This window comes from Atractosteus spatula, chromosome 13 (assembly GCF_055471065.1).
Source record: "Atractosteus spatula isolate fAtrSpa1 chromosome 13, fAtrSpa1.hap1, whole genome shotgun sequence".
Lineage (NCBI taxonomy): Eukaryota > Metazoa > Chordata > Actinopteri > Semionotiformes > Lepisosteidae > Atractosteus > Atractosteus spatula.
The window spans coordinates 19734162-19758730 of NC_142718.1; the positions used below are offsets into that span (position 1 = coordinate 19734162).

General features: G+C 34.3%; 1 protein-coding gene across 2 annotated transcripts in view; it reads right to left on the minus strand.

Annotated features, from left to right (window-relative positions):
• The window catches only part of LOC148821849 (striated muscle preferentially expressed protein kinase-like), a 137725-nt gene that overhangs the window by 91999 nt on the left and 21157 nt on the right, over window positions 1-24569 (minus strand). For both annotated transcript variants that reach the window (XM_088930236.1, XM_088930237.1), the window contains exon 2: window positions 1204-1308. In XM_088930236.1, coding sequence (XP_088786362.1) covers window positions 1204-1308 — 105 coding nt within the window. The remainder of the gene's footprint in view (window positions 1-1203; window positions 1309-24569) is intronic.

Genomic DNA, 24569 nt, shown 5'->3' on the forward strand with positions numbered 1-24569 from the left:
GAAGAGGAGAGGGTGACGTTTGATATTTATGGAGACCGGTTGCTTACGTCAGGATTAGTGAGAATTGCAGCAGCTGTGTTGAATGAGCGCGGCTGCCTTCCTTCCTCCCGAACTTTCATTAAAAACTCCATTTAACTGTGTCATCGGGTGACTATATCACCTCATACCTACTAATCTGTAGACTTTGACATAAGACAAGATTTTAAAAATTATCTTAAAGTAGATTATCACACAAATCAAGTATATGAACATATGAAAGGTTAAAAAAGAGAGGAGACCATTCAGCTCATTTAGCCAAAAGGTGTTTACATTGTGCAAAAACAAATTTATTGCTTAATTACTGTACACTTAAAACAAGTAACACTGATCAGCAGTTCACTACCACTCCCACTGATGATACTGGATGAACACCAGATTAGCATTATTGTTTTAATCAGGAAGGAGAGTCACTGACAATTACAACAAGTTATTGTTCATTAACTATAGATAAACAGATTTAAAACTTCCACAAATTTGGATTTGTTGCTGTTTAATGGTAGGTTTAAAAGCCAGCTTCATGGCTGTCCTGGAGATAACAGGATTGTATCCTAACCCTACAGTAAGTGAAAATCCAAAAAGAATTCAATTTAAATTTGATATCAAAATTATTAACCTAGTCATAGAAACATAAGTCTCAAATATGACAAATTGTGTATGAATAATAATACACAAATAAATGTTTGTATTGCAGGAATCACTCTGAAATGAATCACCTGTTTGTAGGAGTTCAAAAACCTTAGCCCTAATGCAAAATGTAATAAGTTTAACTATTTCTGACCCTTCCTCAAGACCAAGCTTTTTACAGTTCCTTTAGACTGAATGATTGATTTTTATCATTTGTGTATATTTTATTGTGTTAGTTTCGATTGCTGTTGACTGGACTTTTAGAGTAATTTTACTAACTTTATAGTAAAAATAAAAACTTGACTTCTTATTGTTAATCCAACTCTATATAATGTAATTTGCACTGATACATTTTCACAGTTAGTTGATTGACTCATCATCATCAGCTAAATCAATACTGTACTAATGATATGTTTAAATAAACTAATGCTTTATACTCTATGTACTGTATGTTATTTAATTGTGTTATTATATAGTCATACTACATACTATATAATATAAAATGTATATTGAAGTATAATTAAGAGAAAGTATCATTACCTGCAGGCATTCTGTGAAGAGCCTGGTCCTGAAGACTTCTGGGTCCTTCTTTTGTTTCCATAGGTATCTGAGGCTCTGCTGCCTCATCTTCTGTGGTCTCTGAGTCTACAGAATGGAATAGGCAGTCATATTAAAATTAAACGTTCATAAAACTAGAGTGACATGTGAGAAAAGTTGCAGAATACACAGGACCAAAACAATACCATAAACATATTGTGCAGTGACCTAAAAACAGTCATAATTACATAAATTTCAATTGTAGGGGCTTCCAGGTATGTAAAGCACTGTGATAACGTTTTACATTTAGTGATCTGGGTTATAGCTCATCAGCAGTGACTGTTCCAAAGTAAGCAAGTGTTCATGTTGACATTTTCTGCAACAATGACAGAGACAACTTCCCGTCCTTCCAATCCCAGAAATCAACCTCAAATTAATTTTCCACAGTAGAAAGAAAACGAAAGAAAAACAAGAAGAATGGTATATGAAAGGTTACAAATCCCATATCTTACTGGATACATAATATTCTATACCACAGCAGAACAAGCTGACTGATTTGGGGATCAGGGAAAAATAAGGAGCAATGAAGATGAGAATGCATGGCCCGTTATTACAGATAGCAAAGAGATCCATTACCATAACTTTGCTTCCTGCAGGAGCGGAAAACTTCGCTTCCATAGTGGCAGCAAGAAAAAGCAGACAGAAGAGCACTGTTACTATAGTAACCAATGTTCCTGACACACATGGTAAATCAGTTGCACACCCGACCCTCATTAGAAAACTGCTGGCCTGGCATCTTTGATATGGGATGACTGTTCTTTACAGCCAGCCCTTATGCTAAGGTATTCCTGCTTTAACACTGATTTAATGGGTGCATGCTCTGTGCTGTACTGTGTGCTAACACTGCTGCCTTTATATATTTATTGCACACTCTGTCTTCAAAATACATGTGGCTCTAGACATAACTGTATCTAGTATAGATGTCTGAAATACATTTAACTTATTTTCTTGATAGAACAATTTACAGTAGGGCTGTGTACTGTATGTTCACCATCCATCTTTTAAGTTACTGCTACAAAGATAAAAAAGGTAACTAACTTTAGGATAATTTCCTCTGTTATTGTGATTTCAAGGCTTATTAGTATTTTACATCGATGTGGCTGAGTTATTAGTTTCATCTGTAAGACACAGAAATAACATATCTCAAGACATGTTTTATTTTTTAACAGGGACTTCCATAATATGGAAATTATTTCATCCATTGTGAGTCTTCTATAAAAAACATGTCTTAGTATATGAAAATGTTTTGCTTACTCCTTTCATTAAATCACATTTGGTATACTTTACATCTGAGAAGCACACGCTAATATTTTGGAGCCAAATCACTACTAACTCATTAAAGGTACTATAACAGAACTACATTATTTTTTCAAACCATATGAGAATGCAACTGATTTTTTAACTGCATCAAATGTTTTCAAAATTTATAAGCATCTTTGCATGTGTTGTATTTCAGAAGATCCACTTGAATAGTTCAAGCCTGTTAAGGGTTTTTTTTTTGCATTCCACTGTGGACACATTTATTAGCAATGGAGCACCACAAAAGTTATTTCCTGTCATACACAATGGGTTCAAAATATGTGTTTAATATAGGAAATGTTATAATTTCTCAAGCCTGTATCAAAAAGCACATTTTTGACTGAGTAGAAATAAAAACACAAATGTATTCAAATTAACTGAAACATTTTATATAACAATATTTGAACTAGGGCTGCATGTTGAGTTTCATTCAGTAGATAAGGAATTCTGGTCCACAGTTATACTAAGAGTTAAACAACACAGCAGTATAGTGTTAACTCAAAATGCCTAACAGAAGAATAATAGTTCTCTAGAACTAGGCTAAGCCAGTATGTAACCAATTGTTACTGACCTATAACAATACATGCACGAAACAAAGACAGAATTACAGTTACAATTCTTTATTTATTATGCTTTTAGCATCCTGTACTGTATGTATGTAATCCATTTTTCTAAGGAATTAGCTTTCCCTTCTTTAAAGTTACCAGATGATAAAGCTCCAAAACTGTTTCACATAAAAGCTGTTTTTCTATATATTGCTATATTTGAAACAGTTGTAGAAGACCTATTTTTGTTGAGATGTGCTCATTAACTTATCAGATATATTATCTTAAACTCTGTATTGCACAGCACCTACAGTGATCATTTCATGTCATTATGTGTTTTTCACAATGTAGTCTTCAGTAAAATACTTTAAGGTTTCTAAATCAATTTTATGAAAAGATGATGTTTGGAACACAACACAAAATCAATGAATTATTCAGTGCATTAAGATCAGCAATCATCATGTCCACTTTCTAAACACATTGAAGAGCAATCACCTACAAAATTTGCAAGCAATAATGATACACTACCAAATACATTTTAATTACAAAAACCACATGATACAGAAAAGGTCTCCCTTAACCCCAAATACATAAAATATAAAGGCAATAACCAAATTCATGGATGCTGGAATAATAAACTGTATTAAAAAAAGAATAAAAACACTCAGCATGTTTCAAAGAAATGTCATGTTTTATTGCAACTTAAAATGAAATGAAACATAGAATATGAAACAATACAGCAAACGAAAGGAAGTGTTTGACCACAACTAAGTTTAAGGACATTGCATTAAAAATATATAAATTTATGTTGTAATAATAACTGGTCAATGCTTTCTTTTCATTATGTAGCTGTTATCAACCATAGAGCAAGAAAATCTTAGTTTGTTAACTAGGATTTTGTAAAAATAAGTGTAAACAAGTGAATTATAGGATATCTTGGTCAAAAATGATACACTGAAACTTGCAAAATTCTGTCAAGGCATATATCAAGCACAGAGCATTCTATGCAAAGGGAATCTGTGTCAGATCTAATGATACCATTCCAACACAGGACTGTTAGTGCAGGGTTGGTATAATAATTGGTTATTGCGCTTGCATAGCATCTGTAAGGTGGTTTCTCACTCATTCATTCATGAACAAAATGTCCTCAAGAGACCAGCATCCATTTTTTATAGCCTACATGATGCTATACTATAGACATTACAAATGATATGTCTGTGACTCAGACCTAGAACATTAGTGGAACGTATGTAATAATTTAATTTTAAAGATAGTTTTATCTTGATTGAGCTCTCTTAAATGTATTGAATTTTTCAGTTAAAGCTATAGAATCCCATTTATAAGGCACTTTATTCACCAAAAGCTGTTGTAAATGTTTACTGTACTACTTTTTATGCTCTCCAGTTGTATTTCTTATAATATTTTACCCTACGTGGAAAAATTAATATTTCAAATATGTCCTTAAACTTAATAGTTGCCAACCACGTCTTTAGCTGAAATAAAGTCCGATTTCATAAAAGCTCTGTTCTAATAACCTGTTATCTATAAACCCAAACACACCATGGGTAAACCGGCCAAATGTTCGACTAGAATGTCCCGTTTTCTGAAAGAAAGACAAAAAGTAAAGGTTAGTAGTATACACTCAAAGAAAATGTTTCCACTAATGCTTATAGTGCTCTTCATGAACCCATGAGTATCAAACAATAAAACCTGCAAGGACTTAGACCTCTTCTCAACCATCTCAACAGGAATTTAAAAGAGATTTGCTGAAAAGAGAACGTACAGTAATTTTTAACCTAACACGTTTGTGTGAGAACAACCAAATCTTTAATGTAACAAATAATGAATTACTTTACAATCTTTACATTTTCCTTTTCTTACCAATTAAAGAATTCTACACCCAAATCAAAGAAAGATAAGATTATATTTAGTTTTCTGGCATAATATTTACTTTTTTACACCTTTTGAGTTTTATTACAGTAAAGTGTTTGATTTACATTTGCCTTGAAATTATGACATCAATTTGTATACCATTTGTGACCTGTTAGCAAGATAGTAGTTTTTAAAATTGGTATGAAACTATGGTGGAAGTTAATTTACAAAGTAGAATTCTGTCCTGTATAATTTAACGATGCAAATGTATCAATACATAATCTCAAATCTGGAATTTCAAAACAAATCCGAATGAAGAGAAAACAATTTGGCACCATTTCTGCGGACTGATATATCTCTAATTACTATTACTACTGCCAGTCATATGAAGACAAACATTTAATGATTTAATGATTTAAGTAAATGCAAATTCGACTTAATCAAGAAATAGCAGATGGTTTCATATGTCAGAATAGAGATCGGCTGAAGTAAAATATGTTTTTTGGTCTGTGCACTGAAATCAAGAAGGAAAATGTTTAAAATGATATCATAAGATACAATCTTGGAACACCATTCAAGATCTCAGATGTCACAGTTCATATCATTCCTGGGATATGTCCCCTGTCACTCCTAAGCTTTTAGAAATGTTAAGGTCTGCACAAAGACTAGAGATAAGGAGATCGAGATTTATTCAAAGTACCAGACATGTTTCAGACAAACAACATCTTGTCAATAACCTATCTTTGCTCATATACTCATTAATTACAAATTGAATCTCAGTTCTTTCATTTTGTTTCTTTTTTTTGGCATCTGCCAGAGTGCTGTGGCAAGAGGGTGCGTGGGAGGTACTGAGTCTGTCTGTGCATCTCCAACTCATGTAATCAGTGAAACAAATTCGAAGCTGATGCAGGAGAGAAGCTGAAGCTGCCAGGCAGCATTCTAATCCATTTGTTACACAGCGAAATGCAATCCTAATGGTTGCAGCACTGTTGAGTGATTTCACATTACTCCATGAAAATGTTCCCTAATGCAATTATCAATGACTAACGTCTGTCAAATTTCAGAGGCTAGCAATGCCTCCAAGAATTTAGCTTTCAGAAAATAAGGCCAAGAGATGGTACAGTAGATTCTTCTAAAATGCCATTTATTAGGTCAGTTATTCTATTGCTGATTCAACAGATTCACTTCTATCTAGTCAATTTACAACTCTAAATTACTTGATCTTCCATGTTAGGATTTACTGTATACTTCCATGAAAAGTGTTATCTTCTTATTAGCCCATTATAGATGCTTTTTAAGTAGATAATTTTGTAATTGTCACTAAATAAAATTTTAACATCAAGTAAACAATGTAAATGTATGACTACATTCATAACACTTACATTTATACATTTTAAAAAATAGTATGTATTGTATTTATAGTCTCTGAAAAGAAAAAACCTTGTAAGAGATAGGCCAAAAATCCTAAGGCATCCCAATTACTGTTTCATTATAATCATTAGCGGACTGAACTTTAGTTAAACAGAACTTTACATGGAAATAACTCCAAGGCAGTTTGTATAGGGCTTCTCCTTACATATTACACAATGACTAATAAATCACCCTGTAGATTACAGTATTTGTCTGTCTACAGTGTCACACGACATTTTAAAACCATTCTGACAAGTTCTATTGCATTGGCAAAATTTCAAAGAAAAAACTTGCTACAATTTCTCCAATCCAAAACACCTCAAAGTTTTAAAACATAAACCAGAAAAAAAGGTACAAGTAGACACACACACTAATCTTCCCAATATATGCTGGCTGTACAACCCCTTTCTTATGATCATAATACAGTAGAAGGAATTACCATTAAAAATGTATTGTTAGTAGGCAATTTACATTAATTTGGCTTCAAAAAGAAACAGTTTATAAAAACCCATATCACTTCAAATGAAAATGTCACACTAAAGAAATCATACTGGTAGCTATAGTGACTTCACTTTGTCACTTACAGTATCTAGGCAATCAAAGTAAACCATCTGTTCAAAAATTAAATTTCTAAATTTGCCAAGTTTGGAGTTTTTAGACAGCACCGGCTCAATAAAGATATGTGAAGAATTGATTGATCATTTAAAAAAGGGTGGACAAATTTTGTCTTCCATACTGTATATGAATACAGTCTCTGTTGTGACACATTCTTCATTGACATACACACACAGTGTGACAAAAAAAACACAAATAAAATATTCACCTTCATAGCGGACAATACCACCTTCTATTCAAATAATTAAATTTATTTCAAGTAATCGATTCCTAACACAAAAAATCTAATATTTTTAGTCAGTAAAAGGTTCAATTGTGTAACTTACAGCAGATCTTTGCTGGAACAAACACTTGCAGGTGTGTGATTCTCCAGCACCACAATTGTAAAGCCCTGTGTTGACTGACAAACTTGTTGCAACTTGTTGCAAGATCAATCAGTACTAAGCTTGCAGTAAAATTGTAGGTCTTTCTTTTTGCTCAAATGGGATGAGACAACAAATTCATTCAATTATATTCCCTTAGTGATGGACAATGCAGATATTTTACAGCTACAGTATGGTACTGGTCAGTTCTGTACCACAGAAGATCACTAGAATGTGATGAAAAGATTTGCTATAAATTGTATGAAATCAGAACAAGATACCAAACCAAACATCTTATTCATGCAAATTTGTCTTTCTCAGAAAAATTGAATGGCATGAATGGACTCTAAATTGAATTAAACAATATCTAGTAAGCTAGATCACTGTTACTGCTAACAGTTGATTTTATATACTGTGTGCGAAGTGGAATTATAAGTCTATTTAGAAACTTCTGGTTTTCAGGATTTTGTGAATTTGTGAGAGTTAATTAAATACCAACCCCATAATTCAAGGTGACTGCTTGCTTTTAAAACATACATTAACCCTTGAAGTCATTCCATGTAACACATATACTGTATCTCTCTATGTTCTATTTTTTGTTAACAAATTATATTTGCCGTATTAGTTGAACTATTTCATGACTATGTAGTTATATAACTCAAAAATGTAACTCAAAAGGTCAGAGCTCTATGCCTTATATTTTCACTTATTTTGTAATCTAAATACAGTTAAAGAATTATTTATAATGTTATTATTGACAAGTTCCAGTAATGATAATAGCTCATAAACAATTATATTTGTGAAGTATACATAAACTTGTCCTTTTAAACAAAACATTATTTTTCAGCTGTATTATTAACAAAGGATATACAGTATAGAACATGCTTATCACCAATAAATCTGATTTCCTTCATAAGAATTTTTTTTAGTTTTCCTTGTTTTCCCAACAAAAAGGTGAAATAATGGGCTTAATTTCCGAAAGCAATGTTAACCGTCAGCATTTTAAAGTAACAGACACATAAAGCTTTAGAGGACAAGATAATGATGCCTCTCAAGAACTACTCTGCCATGGGAAAATGTTTATTACTTTTGTCCACCTTTAGGTTTACATTTATTTTTTATCTGAGTTCAGACAGAAGATGAAATGGGTCTCATGGGCACTGTCTTCAATAAGCTAATCACAGAGAAGTCTGCTGACTATGCCACACTCAGCTAATTCAGTTTACAGTACTTGACAGTGCAAGCCTCCAGGTATTTCAATTTAGGAAAATCGTGTCTTTTATCATGTAACTTTCTACTGAATTAATTTCATATAGACCAAAACAAGCCTGTCTAAAATATATATGCCAAAGACAAAATGTTTAGCTTAAATTACAAAGAAAAAAAATAGGTGAAAATCTATCAATTAATTAATCTTTATTGAAGATTTAAGATTGCCAAAATAAGTTACAGTATATCTCCCAAATTCAATACTTTTTAAAAACAAACTGTTAAAAATAAACAGTTTAGGAAATCTAAAGACAAAAGCTCAGAATTCATAACCGGATTAGATATAAGTTAGCATGCAAAGATCAGTATCATACTGTATTAAAGGCTTTGCCAGTTGGTTTGGGCTTTTTACAATGAAGTAATATGAGCATTTTAGTATTACTAATTCTGACCATTCATGGAATTATTAATTACTTTAGAAAAGACCAAATATATTTACTAAATAAAGCAGTGTGATGTTTGTTTAGAAAGACTAGGTAGGTTGGAATCTGTAAAATGCACTCCTAAAAGGCATTAATAAACTCAAACAAATGGACAACAGACCTTCATTTCTGCTGCTTATTTATTGTGAGTGTTCTCCATTTGGTTGGATGTTTTATAGAAATGTGTTTATGTATAGAAATGTATAGATCCTTAGAAGTCAATACCCTGTTTTTATTAAGAAAACATGTTTTATGTGTCTCCAAACAGTGGAACTTCAGTCTTAAACTCTTTGAAAGTTTGGTAAGCCAATGACTACAATAGATTTGCTGTATGCCAAGCAACTATTTGCCACAAAGTTAACTCTCAGCTGCCCTGTATCGTCTCCCTGATAGTAATAGCCAAAATATGATAATCAGCCATTATTGTAAAGGCAGTGGAAGAATTTAAGAAAAACTTAAATTCAAGATCAGACTTAAATTCTTGTCTGATTAAAATTTAATAGACAAATGCAAAGTGCTACTTGGAGAAAAGGGAAAAAAGAAACATAAACTATACAAAAAACTATACATAGTCTGTGGGAAAAAAGAAACCTGAAGAATCTACTTGTAATGAAAACTTGGGTGTTTATGGTCACACATTATTTTCATCTTCTAGACAATGTGGAGAAGCAATATACAGTAATGCTAACCCAAACATTAGGATGTATAGTTCAATAAACATCCTAAGGTACATAAAGATGGCATAAATGATACAATGTAGTAGTAAAACTCACTTCATCATGTTACAAAAAAGATATCATTGCCCTGGAATCAGTATAAAGAAGAGTGAAAAGATATATTGCTGGGAATTTCCTTCTCTGAAAACTTAGAAGTCAATCATTTTAGCAAAGAAAACTACAAAAAAGTATATACACCAGTACCTCTATTTTTACTTTTTAATGAAAATCCAATACCATGAAGCTTGTGAATTGTTACTCACATTTTGAATAATTAAAAGACAATTCCGAAACTGCGAAGAACTGATACAAAGACAAATTTTGAAATCTCCTCTAAATGTAGAGAGTGAAGAGGAAGGCGTCATACAGCTCATTTCAAAGGAAGTGTACACATTGCATTGCACTAACTAGTACAGGTGAAAGCTACAGTAGCACAGAGCCTACCAAGTGGCACCAGAGGTATGCGTGATAGTTTACGGTATCATGCTTCGTGCATTGTTCATAATTTGCGATTTAGACATTATCGTGGATCCTAAAGGTGTTAAGAAAATTGTGAAAATGCATGTAATTACAAAAAAAACAAATGAAGTGGTTACTGTTATTTAGGTATGGTTCTAACTACAGTAGGTAAGAAGTGTTTTTATCACTAAAAACACAAACCACAGTATGAATGTTATTTATTATTATCACACCCAAAGAAGGCTCCACAGCTGAAACGTGTTTTTTTTTCCTCTTTTTACTGGTTCCTTTGCAGCATAGGCATGCTGACTCAGCTACCTACTTGAGTTATGTATTACTGTTGTTTCTTTTGTCATTTTTTGGTAGGGGTAAAAGTAATAGATCATATTTTTTCCCTATAAGAAATAATGAAAATACATTTTTCATTTTACACATTTTCGCAAAATGTTTCTGAGAATGAATTACATTCGTAAAAAGAGGTATGGGTGTATTTCATTCCAAGCATACAAAATACTCAAAGACACTGACAAGTTAACCCAGATCAATAATATAAGATATACTAGGTTTCTACACAAAGGCTTATGGGAATATAGAAGACATTATCAGCTACAGTATGTTGTCAAAACTGATACCTTCACTTTTTTCTAAAAATTGTTGGCTGAAATCCTCATATCAGTTAGCTTCTAGCAACTAAATGAGCTACTGTAGATGTGCGGAATGGCCCATCTGATTTGCAACTTTTCTTATGTTCTTATCATCCATATAACCATATAACCAAAATAAATTAGGAAGGGCACCGGTTCTCATCAGATACTGTACCTGTGGTACCCCATCAATTACATCACCCCAGCTGAGCTTTGATAAGAACACCAAAACAGTTCCAAATGATAGGGTGTCATTCAGCCCATCTTGCCCAGTTGGTAGTTAGATAGTGGCTAACTCATCCAAGGATTTCCTGAAAGAAACGAGGGTATGTGTTTCAGCAACTTGGCTGGTTAACTTGTTCCATACTCCCTTAAGCCTTTAAGTAAAGAAATGCCTTTTAAATGTACTTTTATGTAGTTTCCACTTGTTCATGATTAGTTCCTTCTGATGAAGTCTGTTGGGTTGCCTTTGTCTGCCTTTTTGGAATTTGAATATTTGGATCATGTCCCCTTGCAGCATTCCTGTTCAAACTGAAAAGGTTCAGTTCACTCAGCCCGCTAGTGTAGGGAAGACAGCTATATCTTCACTGGAATCAAAATGGCAACAAAATTGTACACAATATTCTTAATGGGGCCTTACTAATATATTAGTGTTATATTAGATTAACTTTAACATAATATTCCTTGATTTAGATTCTACAATTTTATCTTCATATCATGATATTTTGTTCACCTTTATTATTGTATCTCCACATTGTCTAGATTATATCATTTGGAGTCTTAACAGAAACACCAAAGTCCTCTTTGTAAGCGGCCTCTTACAGCTCAGTGTTTCACGTGTTGTACTTATAGTTTGAAAACTCCCTGAATGCAAAACCCTGCACTTGTCTACATGAAGCTGTTTGCCCAGTTTTGCATTTTGTCAACATGTTTTCCTTATATGGTGTTTGCCAATCCTTCAATTTCACTGCTTATCTAAATCTTTGTTTTCTGTTCATCAATCCATTCTGAAACATTCAATTGAAGAATTTAAGAACTTAGCTTTTATGGGGAACTTTATTAAAAATCTGCTGAAAATCTAAATATAGCATATTGTAGTATATATTGCTCTCATGTTCACATGGGTATGCACCCTCACCATTGCCGCCTCAGGTCAGCCCCCAACCACTGGGGGCTCAAACCCAGGCCTCCGGCATCACTCAACAGGTACCCAGCCAGCTGAACTAAAGTGTGATCTCCCGTCAGCCCGACGTCTGAGGTCCCTGCTATTCACAGGGAAGGGTGGTGACGTCACCGCTCTGGTAAGCCGGCTCGATCAACCAGTAATGTCGGCTATATGCGTTACAAAATCATATGTTGTTTCTATCCATTAGTCCTGTCACATATTCAAAGAACTCTGAAACGTTTGTTAAGCAAGATATATTTATATATTTCTTAAATCCATGTTTGCTTTACAGTCCTATTATCATACAAACAATCTTTTAGTTTAATTATCTAATACTGTCTCCCATATCATACATGTAGAAGAAGTAAAATGTATTAATCTACATTTACTTGGTTCAGTTTGGCATACTGCAAATTTCCAGTAAATGGATATAACCTTTGTCTGGAATGACTATTAAAAGAGTTTTGTTGATGGTTTGTAAATAAATAACCTCTTTTCCTTTCGTACAAATGGGAAGTATTATTTTTTTATAATTGCAGAACAATTCTTCAGCTTATCAGCCTTTCCAGCTGTAACATTCAATGCTGTCCTTGAATTTAAGAAAAATCAAGACTTTAAAATCCTCTTAAACTTTGACCCACCAGTGTAGCTTGTCAAAGTGGAGATTAAATTGTTCCATAACCTCTTAAAAGTATTCTTTCTCATTCAGACTCAGTTTCCCTTATCCTCAAATGAGCTGCTGTAGCTACAACCCCGGAAAGGTCTGCATTTGACACTGACACTTTGTTCAGTTTTTGAAGCATTTGTAATTTTAATCTTTCTAAGATTCTTTAAAAAAAGAATTACCGGCTACTTTATACAGCATGCTGTGAAATAAAATCTCCTCATTGTCATTTTCATGAGCACCACAGCATTGAAAAATCACAATAACTTCACAATAAAATAGTGTCAATGGTGACAGAAGATGTCTAAGCGCATTATGGTTTGAGGACACTCCTTTAACTGTATCTTAGTATTATTGTAGTATGCTACTGGAAGACTCCTTACTATGTCAATTTTTTAAAAAGTCTCTCAATGTTTACTATGTGGATGTCATCCCTTTTACTATTTAATATTTTTATGTGCAGTGACTGTTATTTCTGATTATTATCAATCTCTGTACATTGTAAGCTACCTTCTGTTTTTTTTATAATGAAATACTAGATGTTTAACTTCTTGTAACATTATAAAATTTCCTGTATTTGGCTGATAAAAGTACTTTGTATTGAGTTATATACGGGTAATTAGTTTCATGTAAACGTATTTAGTTATCAAGTTTAAATCTCTTCTAACCATTTAATCCAATTCAGGGTTGCAGGAGAGCCGGAGCCTATCCCGGAAAACAAAAGGATACACCCTGGACGAGACACCAGACCATCTCAGGGCACACACAGACACAAACAGAGACATGCACACACTAATACCAGGGCCTGTTTTTTCCTGAAGCCAATTAACCTACCAGTATGTCTTTATACTATACGCGGATAGCAACCCAGGTCCTGAATTGAACCCAGGGCATGGCAGCAGTGCTAACTTATGTTCCAAATGCTGCCCCACTTATCAAGGTTTCTTGATATAAATTCGTTGTTTTAGGTATTATTGTATCATGACATTAGAATGTTCTATGGAATCATTCTCCACAAATGCAACGAAAATTCTGAAACAAAAATAGATTGATTTAAGCCAGCCATTGCAACACAAACGATTCATGTGTTAGTTCATGTGTCAGTCTTGTAAAGCTAAAAACACATTCTTAACATTATGAAAATACAGTGCTATGCAAAAACCTAACAATTTAGATACAATCAAGAGCTACATTATATGTATTTTATTATCATCAATAATTAACACAATATCGCCTCTACTGTTTTCTATTATTACAACTTAGACTATTATTAATACACTTTAATTTGAGTGAGAAAAATACAAGTTTGTCATTTATAGATAATTTAATTCATATTGATCAGCTGCTTATCCATTTACCAATCAAATATAATTCACTCTTTGCCAAGAGTTCCTCAGTTTCTGTTCTTCTCCACACACCCATAAAGCTAAAAGATTAGTTTTGTATTATAATATACAATTCAACCAAGATTAACTGAAAACTGCACACAACTTCAGTAGAGGATTTACATAAAATACATTGTTCTGTATAAAGAAGAAAACACATTGAGTAAAAAATGTATACCTGTGTATTATTTCAAAGATCTTTGCATAAAAATGTTTATTTATCATATACTAATATAAATATTTTAACTAATATAAACCAAAATTCCATTATCAATATGGGTTGTTGTAATTTTTACAAACTGGAATATATATTAAACTAGAGTTTGCTGTACTGACTAATTACATGGATTCACTTACTTTACTTAATACTAACATTTTACCAGTCCTTTATGAACTGTCTGGATTTTCATTAATCTAGGGATTTACTGTACATGTAGTATAGCAATACTTATTAATTATAATAACAAATATAATAATAATAATAACAACAATAATCCTAACTGACTGTTAAAGCACATCAAGAAGAAATTGACTTTATCCAAAAAAGAAATACTTTATATCTCCCTTTTCTTTGTGGTTGTTTTTGAGTCCTTTATTTGTAATTTGTCTTACAAATGATTTAACCTGGCTAGCCTTCTTAGTCCCATCCTTCCATAAACCTAATTAGCTGGCTATCCTCTAATCCATACATCTGTCTGGTTGTCTGCCCTTTCCATGTGTCGATCTCTTTCTGGCTATTGAAATCCAATTATCTCTTTTTCTTTCACATTACTCTCTCACACACATGCACTCATTTTGTGTCTTGTATCTTTAGACTGGCTTCAATCATTTAAAGTTCTGTGACCATTACCTTCCTGTCACACACTATTGCCTGAGGGGCATCACATTTACAAATTTGTCTTTTCTGCACAGAATAAAGAAGTTTCAAGATCGTTTTCTAAATAATTGGAACAAACAGAAGCCGTGCCTGTTCATACAGTATACTGACTTCACTGGTTGTCGATTTCACCACTCATTCACACAGAAACCAAACATTGAAATGTCTGTATTGAATGTGTCTTTAAATCAGCACAGATTGGCACAGTTGTTGTCGTTCTAAATTCATCCAAAGAAAAAACTTTTTTTTATTTTTTTCCCCAGTTTATTGCATAGCCTCTTGTCACCTCTTTGGGCAGGAATTCTGATTGCAAACAGTTGTAGTCAAGAAGTGTTAAAAGCAGCCTTCTTGGACAGAGGAAAAGAAGCTCTCGAATATGCAGCATTTAAGGATAATCATTGTTTAAAATTCTCTATTAGGTTACTGTATAACTTTGAAGGACAGATTAGCCGTTATTGTAAAATGGGATGGCGTGGACAATAAAAGCTCAATTATGTGGTGGTAAGGGTTGTACAAAATACATACATATTTACTGTGTATGCACTTGCTCGAATAGAAGCCTTTTTTATTTTGCTGAGAGTGAAATCTGATGTAGAGGAAAGCAATTAAAAGTGGTAAACAAGCTGTCCATTAAAACATCGTCACAAGCAGTAAGCACCTTTTATGCGATTTGGGTTGCTTAATAAAAATCACAAATTAAACATGCATATAAAACTTTCCCTAAACAATTTTATGCATACTTTGACTGTCTTGAACCACAGTGCAATCTTGTGTTTATTTACATCTGCAGCTACAAATTCATGCCACTACAACATCAGTTTCCTATAAAGGACACATTTTTAATGCCCATTAGCATTCTCTCTAAAAAATTTTAAAATAGAATGAGCTCAGCAAATGTAAGATTTCTGCTTAATATTTGGAATAATGTAATTGAGAAATAAGGGATTTGTTTCATAAGGAAGACAAAAAACAGGTATTAATATATTTGTAAAAATGATGGCACAGATGAAACTGGAATGCACAGTGGGGAACACTTCACAACCGGTCTTCCAAACACAGTGGACTTGCTGTACTTACCCTTCAGACACCTGTCCAGACTATTCACTAGTCCTGGAAGCTGAAATCACAAGTATGCTTTTTCTTTGCCACTATGGCATTCAGAAGGGAATTATCCCTATTTCCTATTGCTCTGAGGTATTCAAGGGATACTATGAAATACATACTGTATGAGTAGGGAGACTCTGATATTTATTTAAGTGATAGCTCTATACTGCACAACAAACACAGAACCTCATTACTGACAAAGCCTAGGTAGAGAACAAAAGCAGTGTAATTTTACTGGCAAGGGTGGGGCATGTCGGTGCATCCTAACCACTGGAAATTTAGAGCACATTTTTGGCAAATGTAATATCTCAGCTGTAGTATGAAAAAGCTTTTTCCACATATAGAAAATAACGAAAAGAAAACAGGAACAATTCTGTGATTGTAAGAGAAGCATGCTGCATAAGTAAACAAAGATGGTGAAAATCACATTTCAAAAACAGAAGAAATAAAAAGACATTTGGCCTTACCTGAAATCTCTTCTTTGCCCAGATTTTCTTCATACTGGAGACTCGTCCAGATTCCTCTTTACTGGATGCAACAGACACGATCACACTGGCACACTTCTACAGAGTGGGAGGATCTCTGAAACACCTGGTAGCTTTCTTTATTTTTTTCCTCACAAAATCATGTTTAAAATCTGACCCTCAACTTTGGAAAGCTGAAGCTCAAAGACAAATTCCTAGTAATTAACAAATCAATTTTATTTTAATTTGCACTTTGCGGACGCTATAGAACAAAGTGAATCCAGGTTTTTAAATGTCTCTCTTATCCAATAAATCCTCCAGTTCAATGCAATGTAAATACCAATTGTAGAAATCCAGTTCTGGTGCTCAAAATGAAAAAAAAATGAATAGAATTGATCTATCTCTGTTTATGTATATATTAGTCTGCTACAATACAATGTGCATCCTTTCTGTGCCTGTGCTGGCAGAGAAAAACAAGCTTCAGCAGGTGACTGAATCTCCAAGCATACACATTACTAGCCTAAACAGATTCCAGAGAACAGTACCATTATGTACTCAACAACAAAAAAGCTCAATATCAATGAAGGCAAGGAAAAATAACGAAAAATTAAAAAAATAGCTACGCTTAAAAAATGAGAGAAGATAACCTAAAAGTGTCACACAATACCAGCTGGTGTAAGACAGAGCATTTTAACAGCCTTTTTCTCTAGAGAGAAGGAATGAGTCAGCCCCCCTGTGATCTGTGGTGGAAGAAGCAGGCTGGCTTTCCCGTTTTTTATTCTCTTCATCGAGAGCCTGTGTTTTCCTCACAGCGACCAGAGGATGAATGCAGTTTCAGCAAAGGAGCCTCTTCACCCTCAAGCCATCAATTATGAATTCTAGATCAATTGCTGTGACGTCAAGCTTGCCTTGGATCGATGCTGCTGTTGTGATAAGTAGTGACTAGCCATTACACAGATAAACACTGCTTTATTTTCTCCTCTTTCCTCTGCCCTGCCTTTATCCTCCTCTTCCCTTTCTCTCCCACCCCCTCTCCCTCTGTCTCCCCGCTGTCTTTTATTGTCTTTTTCTCCATCTATCTCACTCTGTTTCTGCACTTTGTTTACATCTTCATCCATGATTCTGCTAGATTTCATTTAGTTTAAGGTTTCAAACACACTTTATTCTGTAATTTACATTATCTTTGACCTATTTCGTTGAAAAAAAGGTTGCTAATTAAAAAACAAACAAACGCAAACACAAAATGGTTACACAGCAGATGAAGGAACATGTGAACATCTGTCTCATCACATCCCAGCACAAATCAGACCAACAGCAAAAGCATGATGGTGTCTGAAGAAATTTCAGTCACAATCCACAGAATCTACAGAGTGCAGTATTCAACTGGACATAAAAATTTAAACACATATTTTTAAAGGACAAAACATTTTTAAAACAATAAACTCTCACATCTTTTTTTTTTTTGCCTTTCACAAAAAAGACATATTTGGGAGAGACTGTGAGCAGAGGCTAGATTGAAAAACTAAGCTTTCATATCAGGTCCACCACAATCTATTTAGATAAACACGTTCCCTTACATGCATCTTCTGAATCTCAAATATAACACAGTATCTCTTTGTTGTCAGCAGTGGTTGCAGTATTTCAGCATCTTTTCTATGAGATAAAAGTATATTTACTGCGTATAAACTTGTAGAGAGCACTGACTGCTCACTGAATCAAAACTAAGCAAAGGCAGGACAATTTAACAACCCTCATTTATTTTTTGCTCACCTGCCAGTCTATAACTAATTTAGTCTAATTACTGCTCTTCTCACATTTTTGCCTTCATGCATCACTAAGCACATCTGAGTTCTTAAAATCCCCACACATCAGGCAAAAGCTTTTATAACTATAAGTTCAGACATCAGTACTACTTATCTGCGTCACTGTTTACGTAGAACAAGGATTAAAAATTTCAGACGCAAGAGCTGTGGTTGGTGTTTATTTTCCTCATTCCCATTTACAGCTTCCTGTCACTTGTCCTCTGTCAGATAGTGTAATCTACTGGTAATTTACACTAAGTGATGCGAGTTCTTTGGTTTGGTTCTTTGGTTTTTCAGCTGGCACTCTCAGTGAGTCATTTGTTGTATATTTTTTTATGTTGTTACTAAGAGATGTAGACTTTTGAAATTTAGGTCACTAGGCCAGTGTTATTCTTGGTATAAAATATGGTACAGTATGTCAATGGATATCATCTACTTGAAATCCTTTCTTTTAAAAATTTAGAACTCGTGTAGGATGAATACTTCTAACATGTTTACCAATTTGTTATTGTTACAATAATATATTAATTTAATATCCATATGTATGCATTTCTTAATTAGAAATGAAGTTACAGAAAAATATTCAGATTTAGGTGATTGACACATACAGTAAGCTTCATACAATTTTAGTATTTCTGTGTCATATTTGAGCATTTCTTAACCTTGGTCCTCTGTGTGCTTCTGCTTTCTTGGATGAAGAGAATTTATTTGCTTATGTAGATTGAATTTTAAGTTTTATGTATATTAATCAATGACTTCTGAGTAGGAGTAACAGTGGTGGTACGTGCATTTTTAGATCTACTAATTTATCATTGTTAGGAATACTAGGAACTGATTTTCTTTCTGTACTTCTGATTTTACTTAACATATTTGTATCTTTTACATGTGTTTGTGATAAAAATGAAATACCATATTGCTGACATAATGTAGTCCAAGTAAATATGAAAACTCTACAAAACACAGCAAATCATATCATTTTTACAAAAAGAAAGCATTTGACAAATATTTTGTTTAGAAAGACCCACCCAACTTCTTGCCAACTGACATTTTATGTAATGGAAGTTTGATGTTTGTTAAAATGTTTTTATGCACTGTTGTAAATAAAAAATAAACCAACACTGCGCATATAGTAAATTTGGTACTGCTAATGCCAAATCAATAAGATGCAAGTTACAGCTGTTATTGTAACTGTCATTTTATTTCCTGAAAAGGCTGAACACTTTTCTGTAATTTATTTCAAAACAGTTTGCGGCATCTTACTCAAAACAGACAATTATTACAGTTTTCATTGTTTTAAACTGTTTAATTTGATTATCAATATGATCTGATCCTATAGCACTATAAAACATGTATTCTTTTCTTTCAAAGGAAATAAGATATGGGCTATTTCATAAAAAAGGCAACAGAGGTCATAAAATATAGAGCTCCAATAGAGTAAAGGATTGAATCATAACACTTGGTTTTGCTAACATATAGAATTCATACTACAGAATGCATATTTAATTTTATTTTCAGTTTCAATAACTTAAAAACATATAAAATAAGCGTTATTATGAAGATGAATCACAAATCTGTCAGCACATTAGTTTGACAAAAGAAGTCAATGAAACAAATCCCTTTTGGTTGGGAATAAAAGTGTTTGATGAATAGGGTTGTTTGCAGATTTCACTCAACATAATGTGGATACAAGGCAATTCCCTACCTTGGACTGGATTAGAATGGAATGAAGACTAAAGGTGGTGTGTCTCTGTGTTGTGGTTCAATCAGTCCTGCACATCTCCTTTCATTGAAATGCAGTCACCAGCTGAAACCTGCAACCCCATTTGGTTGTACACATGTTCTATATGTATTACATCCTTAGGAATAAAGTGACAGAGACAAAGCACTACTTCTCCCAGGTGAACAAGCTGTCAAAGCTGCAGAGTGCGAGACAGATGGTGTTATTATTGTCCGACCTCCATTACGCAGCCATTTAGCTGAGCGGTCCACCAGGGGAGAAGAGGCACAGTAATTCAAAAACAGTATCATACTCCTTTTCTCAACATATTCAGACTTTACAGGTCCGATTCCTTCTAAAGAACATAAGAAAAGCAGAAGACAGTAGTTACAAGTCTTTTTCTTACAGCCAGACGCTTACAGCCAGATCGGTGGCATATGAAGCTACCTTGGAACTACTCTCATTGCCTGTGTCTAATCACACAGATTTAAAAGGCTCCTATATGATTCTGTGTTATTCTTTCATAGTTTCGTATTCCTCTTTCATTAAGGCAGTTCCCAAATGGTTCCCTCATCTCTGTTTTCCTCATTCTGTCTTGATTGTTTGAAAAGACTAGATCAATTCAAACATTCCCTATAGAAGGTGTTCTGACACAGTGACTAAGAATGCAGTCATTACTAATGTCTACCATTTCAATTTCAACTGCTATTGCTTTTTTTCCCCCCACAATCTATGGGAGAAAAGTTCAAATCTCCAATGAAAACTACTTTTTCCTTTATGTTCACATCCCTAATTTCATAACATAAGAATGCATTATACTGTAAATCACATTTGTATTGAATAGGGTATAGCCTGCTCCTAACACTATGCCCTATGAATGCTTTTGAGTTTGGCACAGATCAATTCTGAGACCCTTGATTTATCTAGGACAAGTTCTTGAATCTGAATGCTCTTTTTGATGTATAGAGCTACTCCTCCCCTTCCTTTCTTTCAGAATCTTCGGAATGCTGTGTATCCACTAATGTTAAATCAGCACCACAACTCACTGAACCATGTTTCAGTGATTCTAGCTTCAGTACTTCATATTTCCACAGTAAAGCAATTACTGCCCTTTTTTAAATTTTTTATTAGTCTGATATTTCTATTAGCATTAAGGTATAAACATTTAATTTCTGGTCCCTAAAACATATTTTTGTCTGGGGTTCTTCTTTTGACTGTATCTATCACCCTTACAGATTCTGCCCTATTTCCATTCTTATTTAGCTATTTTTTTTTATTTCTTCTCACTCTAAACTGACTGGAGCCAATCTCATTCAGATGGAAGCTATCATGTATGTATGCTACAGACAGGCTCCATTTTCCATAGAAGGGTAGCCAATGGTCAAGAAATTGAATCTTTCTTCAACGCAGAATGTTCTCAGCAATGTGTTAGTGTAATTGATCGATGTTTGTAGTTGATCACTGTGATAAAAAAACACTAGATGTGATTAAAGACATGGTGAAAACAAACTATTTATGCATTATGATTAGGTAGCATGGCAAAACCAAACAGTAGCAATTCTTATCCACCTTTGCTCCTATGCACTTCCACTAACCATTAACCCACTCTCCTTTTTCCTGAAGCTACTTCAGCAACTCCTACTACCTCAACAAACTAACACAAGACATCTAGACACTAGACATCTCACAAGACATTAGAAACACATCTAATCACAATGTTAATCCTATCAGGGAACCAATCGGTAGAATAGGAGGATCCTTACGCGTAACCACGAATCCCTCGGAATGTAAAGTACCACAGGGACAATCCAAAACACGTAATCCAGGGATTTGGTCGATTGGAGAAGCAATGAGTCTGGTAACCAGGGAAATCCAAGAAAGATAACCCAAAAAACAAAATCCAAAGAGCATGGTCAAAAAGGCAGGAGCAAAGATTTGGAACCAGGAGATGAGTCAAAAAAAAGGTTAGAAACACACACAAGAGAATACTTTGGGAGGCTTCTCAATAGTGAACATGGGTTGGTGTGTGAGGGAACTTTAAATACTGAAGGAAAAGGAATGTTTTTGGATAATTGGTCTGGGAGTGAGAATTTGTGGAATCTGGTGCATGTGGGAATGTGATGGGTTCAATTAGGAATGAGATCATGAAACAGTGGGTTTGGCAATGTAACAGCATTTGCGAGGGAGAATGTGGGGCTTGACAGCTCCCACTTGTTAATGTCCAACTAATCACAATGTTGCTAGTTACTATTTGAAAAGATGCAGAGATCTATAAATCTTAAAACACAAGACTTGCAAACTCCTGTTCAGGATTTTGCTGGTAAGACAAAACATTGCATGGGAATATACGTATTTGTGTTAGAATGCACGTACTGTACGTGTTCTTGGATATGTAATTGATTTATGTACCTTCCTCTTTTATCCACACAAGCAGCCAATCAGCAGGTAATAGACTGGAAGCAGTCTATGTGGGTCCTAATGCCCCAGTATAGTGACGGGGACACTATACTGTAAAAAAGGCGCTATTCCTTTGGATGAGATGTAAAACCAAGGTCCTGACACTCTGTGGTCATTAAAAAATCCCAGGGCGTTTCTCTAAAAGAATAGGGGTGTAATAATTTGGCCCGGTATCCTGGCCAAATTTCCCATTGGCCCTTACCAATCATGTCCTCCTAATAATCCCCATCTATGAACTGGCTTCATTACTCTGCTCTCCTCCCCACTGATAGCTCTCCTCCCCACTGACTGTGGTGAGTGTTCTGGTGCACTATGGCTACCATCGCATCATCCTGGTGGATGCTGCACATTGGTGGTGGTGTAGGGGAGTCCCCATTACTTGTAAAGCACTTTGAGTCAAGTGTCCAGAGAAGCCCTATATAAGTGTAAGCAATTATTAATTATTATTATTAAAAAAGGTGGCTCTTACAGTGAAGTATACTGTAGCTCATATACTGTAAGCTAACATGGTTTAGCTTGTCCAGCTTCACTAAAATGGAGAGGAATCTACTGGAGACTTGTTAATTACAAGATGAGGGTCTCTGCATTTTCATTCACTTTCAATCAACATGGTGCTTTCAGATGCAGTTATGTCTCTATTTTACTGGATAAAGGAGGCCTGTGAAAAACAGAAAAAAATTACCTCTAGAGGTGCTATGTTGTGTTATATGACTCAGACTGTCAGAGAATGTTTTTTCAAAGAGTGCTTAAAAATATAAATTGAAAAGAAAGGAAAAGGCTTTCATCTTGTAATGAGCACATCTGTTAAGGATTCCTCTGTCTTTTTGTTAATGTCCAATATGTTCAAAGAGGAAGGGTGATCTAAAATATCCTTAAACTAAGATAATTTTCACATCAAGAGCCAAAACCTATACCTACAAGACCCCATATAAGCTTTGAGACTGTAAAGAGCTTTGAGAGCTCTCATTATGAAAAGTACTATATAAAATAATCTCTAATTTCATCATTTGTTTTATACTGTATATATATATTCACATAGTTGAATTAAACATTTTTGTATCATATGTGAAACATAAATTAACAAAATAACCATTATATTAGAAATTATTATTAAACCATTATATTGAAACCATTTTTAACTGCCTTATTTATAGGGTCACAGAACTTATCTTGGCAAGCCACAAGTGCAAGGCAGGATAGACCCTGGAAGGGATGCCAATCCATCACAGGGGACAGACACTCACACCAGGGCCAGTTTTTCCCAAATGCCAATTAACCCTACTAGTATATCTCTGGACTGTGGGAGGAAACTCACATGAACATAGGAAAAACATACTAACTCCATGCAGAGAGCACCCCAGGAATTGATCCCAGTGCTCCAGAGCTGTGAGGCAGCAATCCTAACCATTGGACAACCATGTCACCCAGTATATACGGTCCATAACTTGTTGATGCCCCATACCCCAATTGATAATTATTGGAGGTAGGAGTTAGGTGGAACAAAGTAGTTATTCTATTCCAGCATATCACTGATGAGATAATACTGTACATGCACATAAATATCCTGAAAATAAGTCTACAGCTATTATTTTGTAGATGAGTCACTCTTCTTTGTGACGCAGGATGAAAATGAGACAGAGAATCAAGGAATATATGCTTCTTTATAAATCTGTGACTGTTCCTTTAGATGGTCCTACAGGCACTTCCGTTGTAAGCTTTAAATAGTTTTCGTAATTTGGAGAATACTAATAAATGTAGTCTCAACAGGAAACCGTGAAATTAATAGTCCTGGTTATTAAGTGTACTCTAGCCTTTAGCAGTGACTTGAAGCTTTGAAACAATCACACTAACAACAAAAACCAATGCTGCACTCTAGAATGACAAATTCTGTTTAGGGCTATAGAATCATTCACTTACTCAATGAAAGTATATTCAGTTCCAGTTAGTTACCATGGGACCTGCAGACTACAGGTGTTCTCCCAGAGGAGGCTACTAATGAAAAGTGGAACAATCTACAAACGACTGCTACAAGCATGGTGTAATAACACAAAACATCTCCAT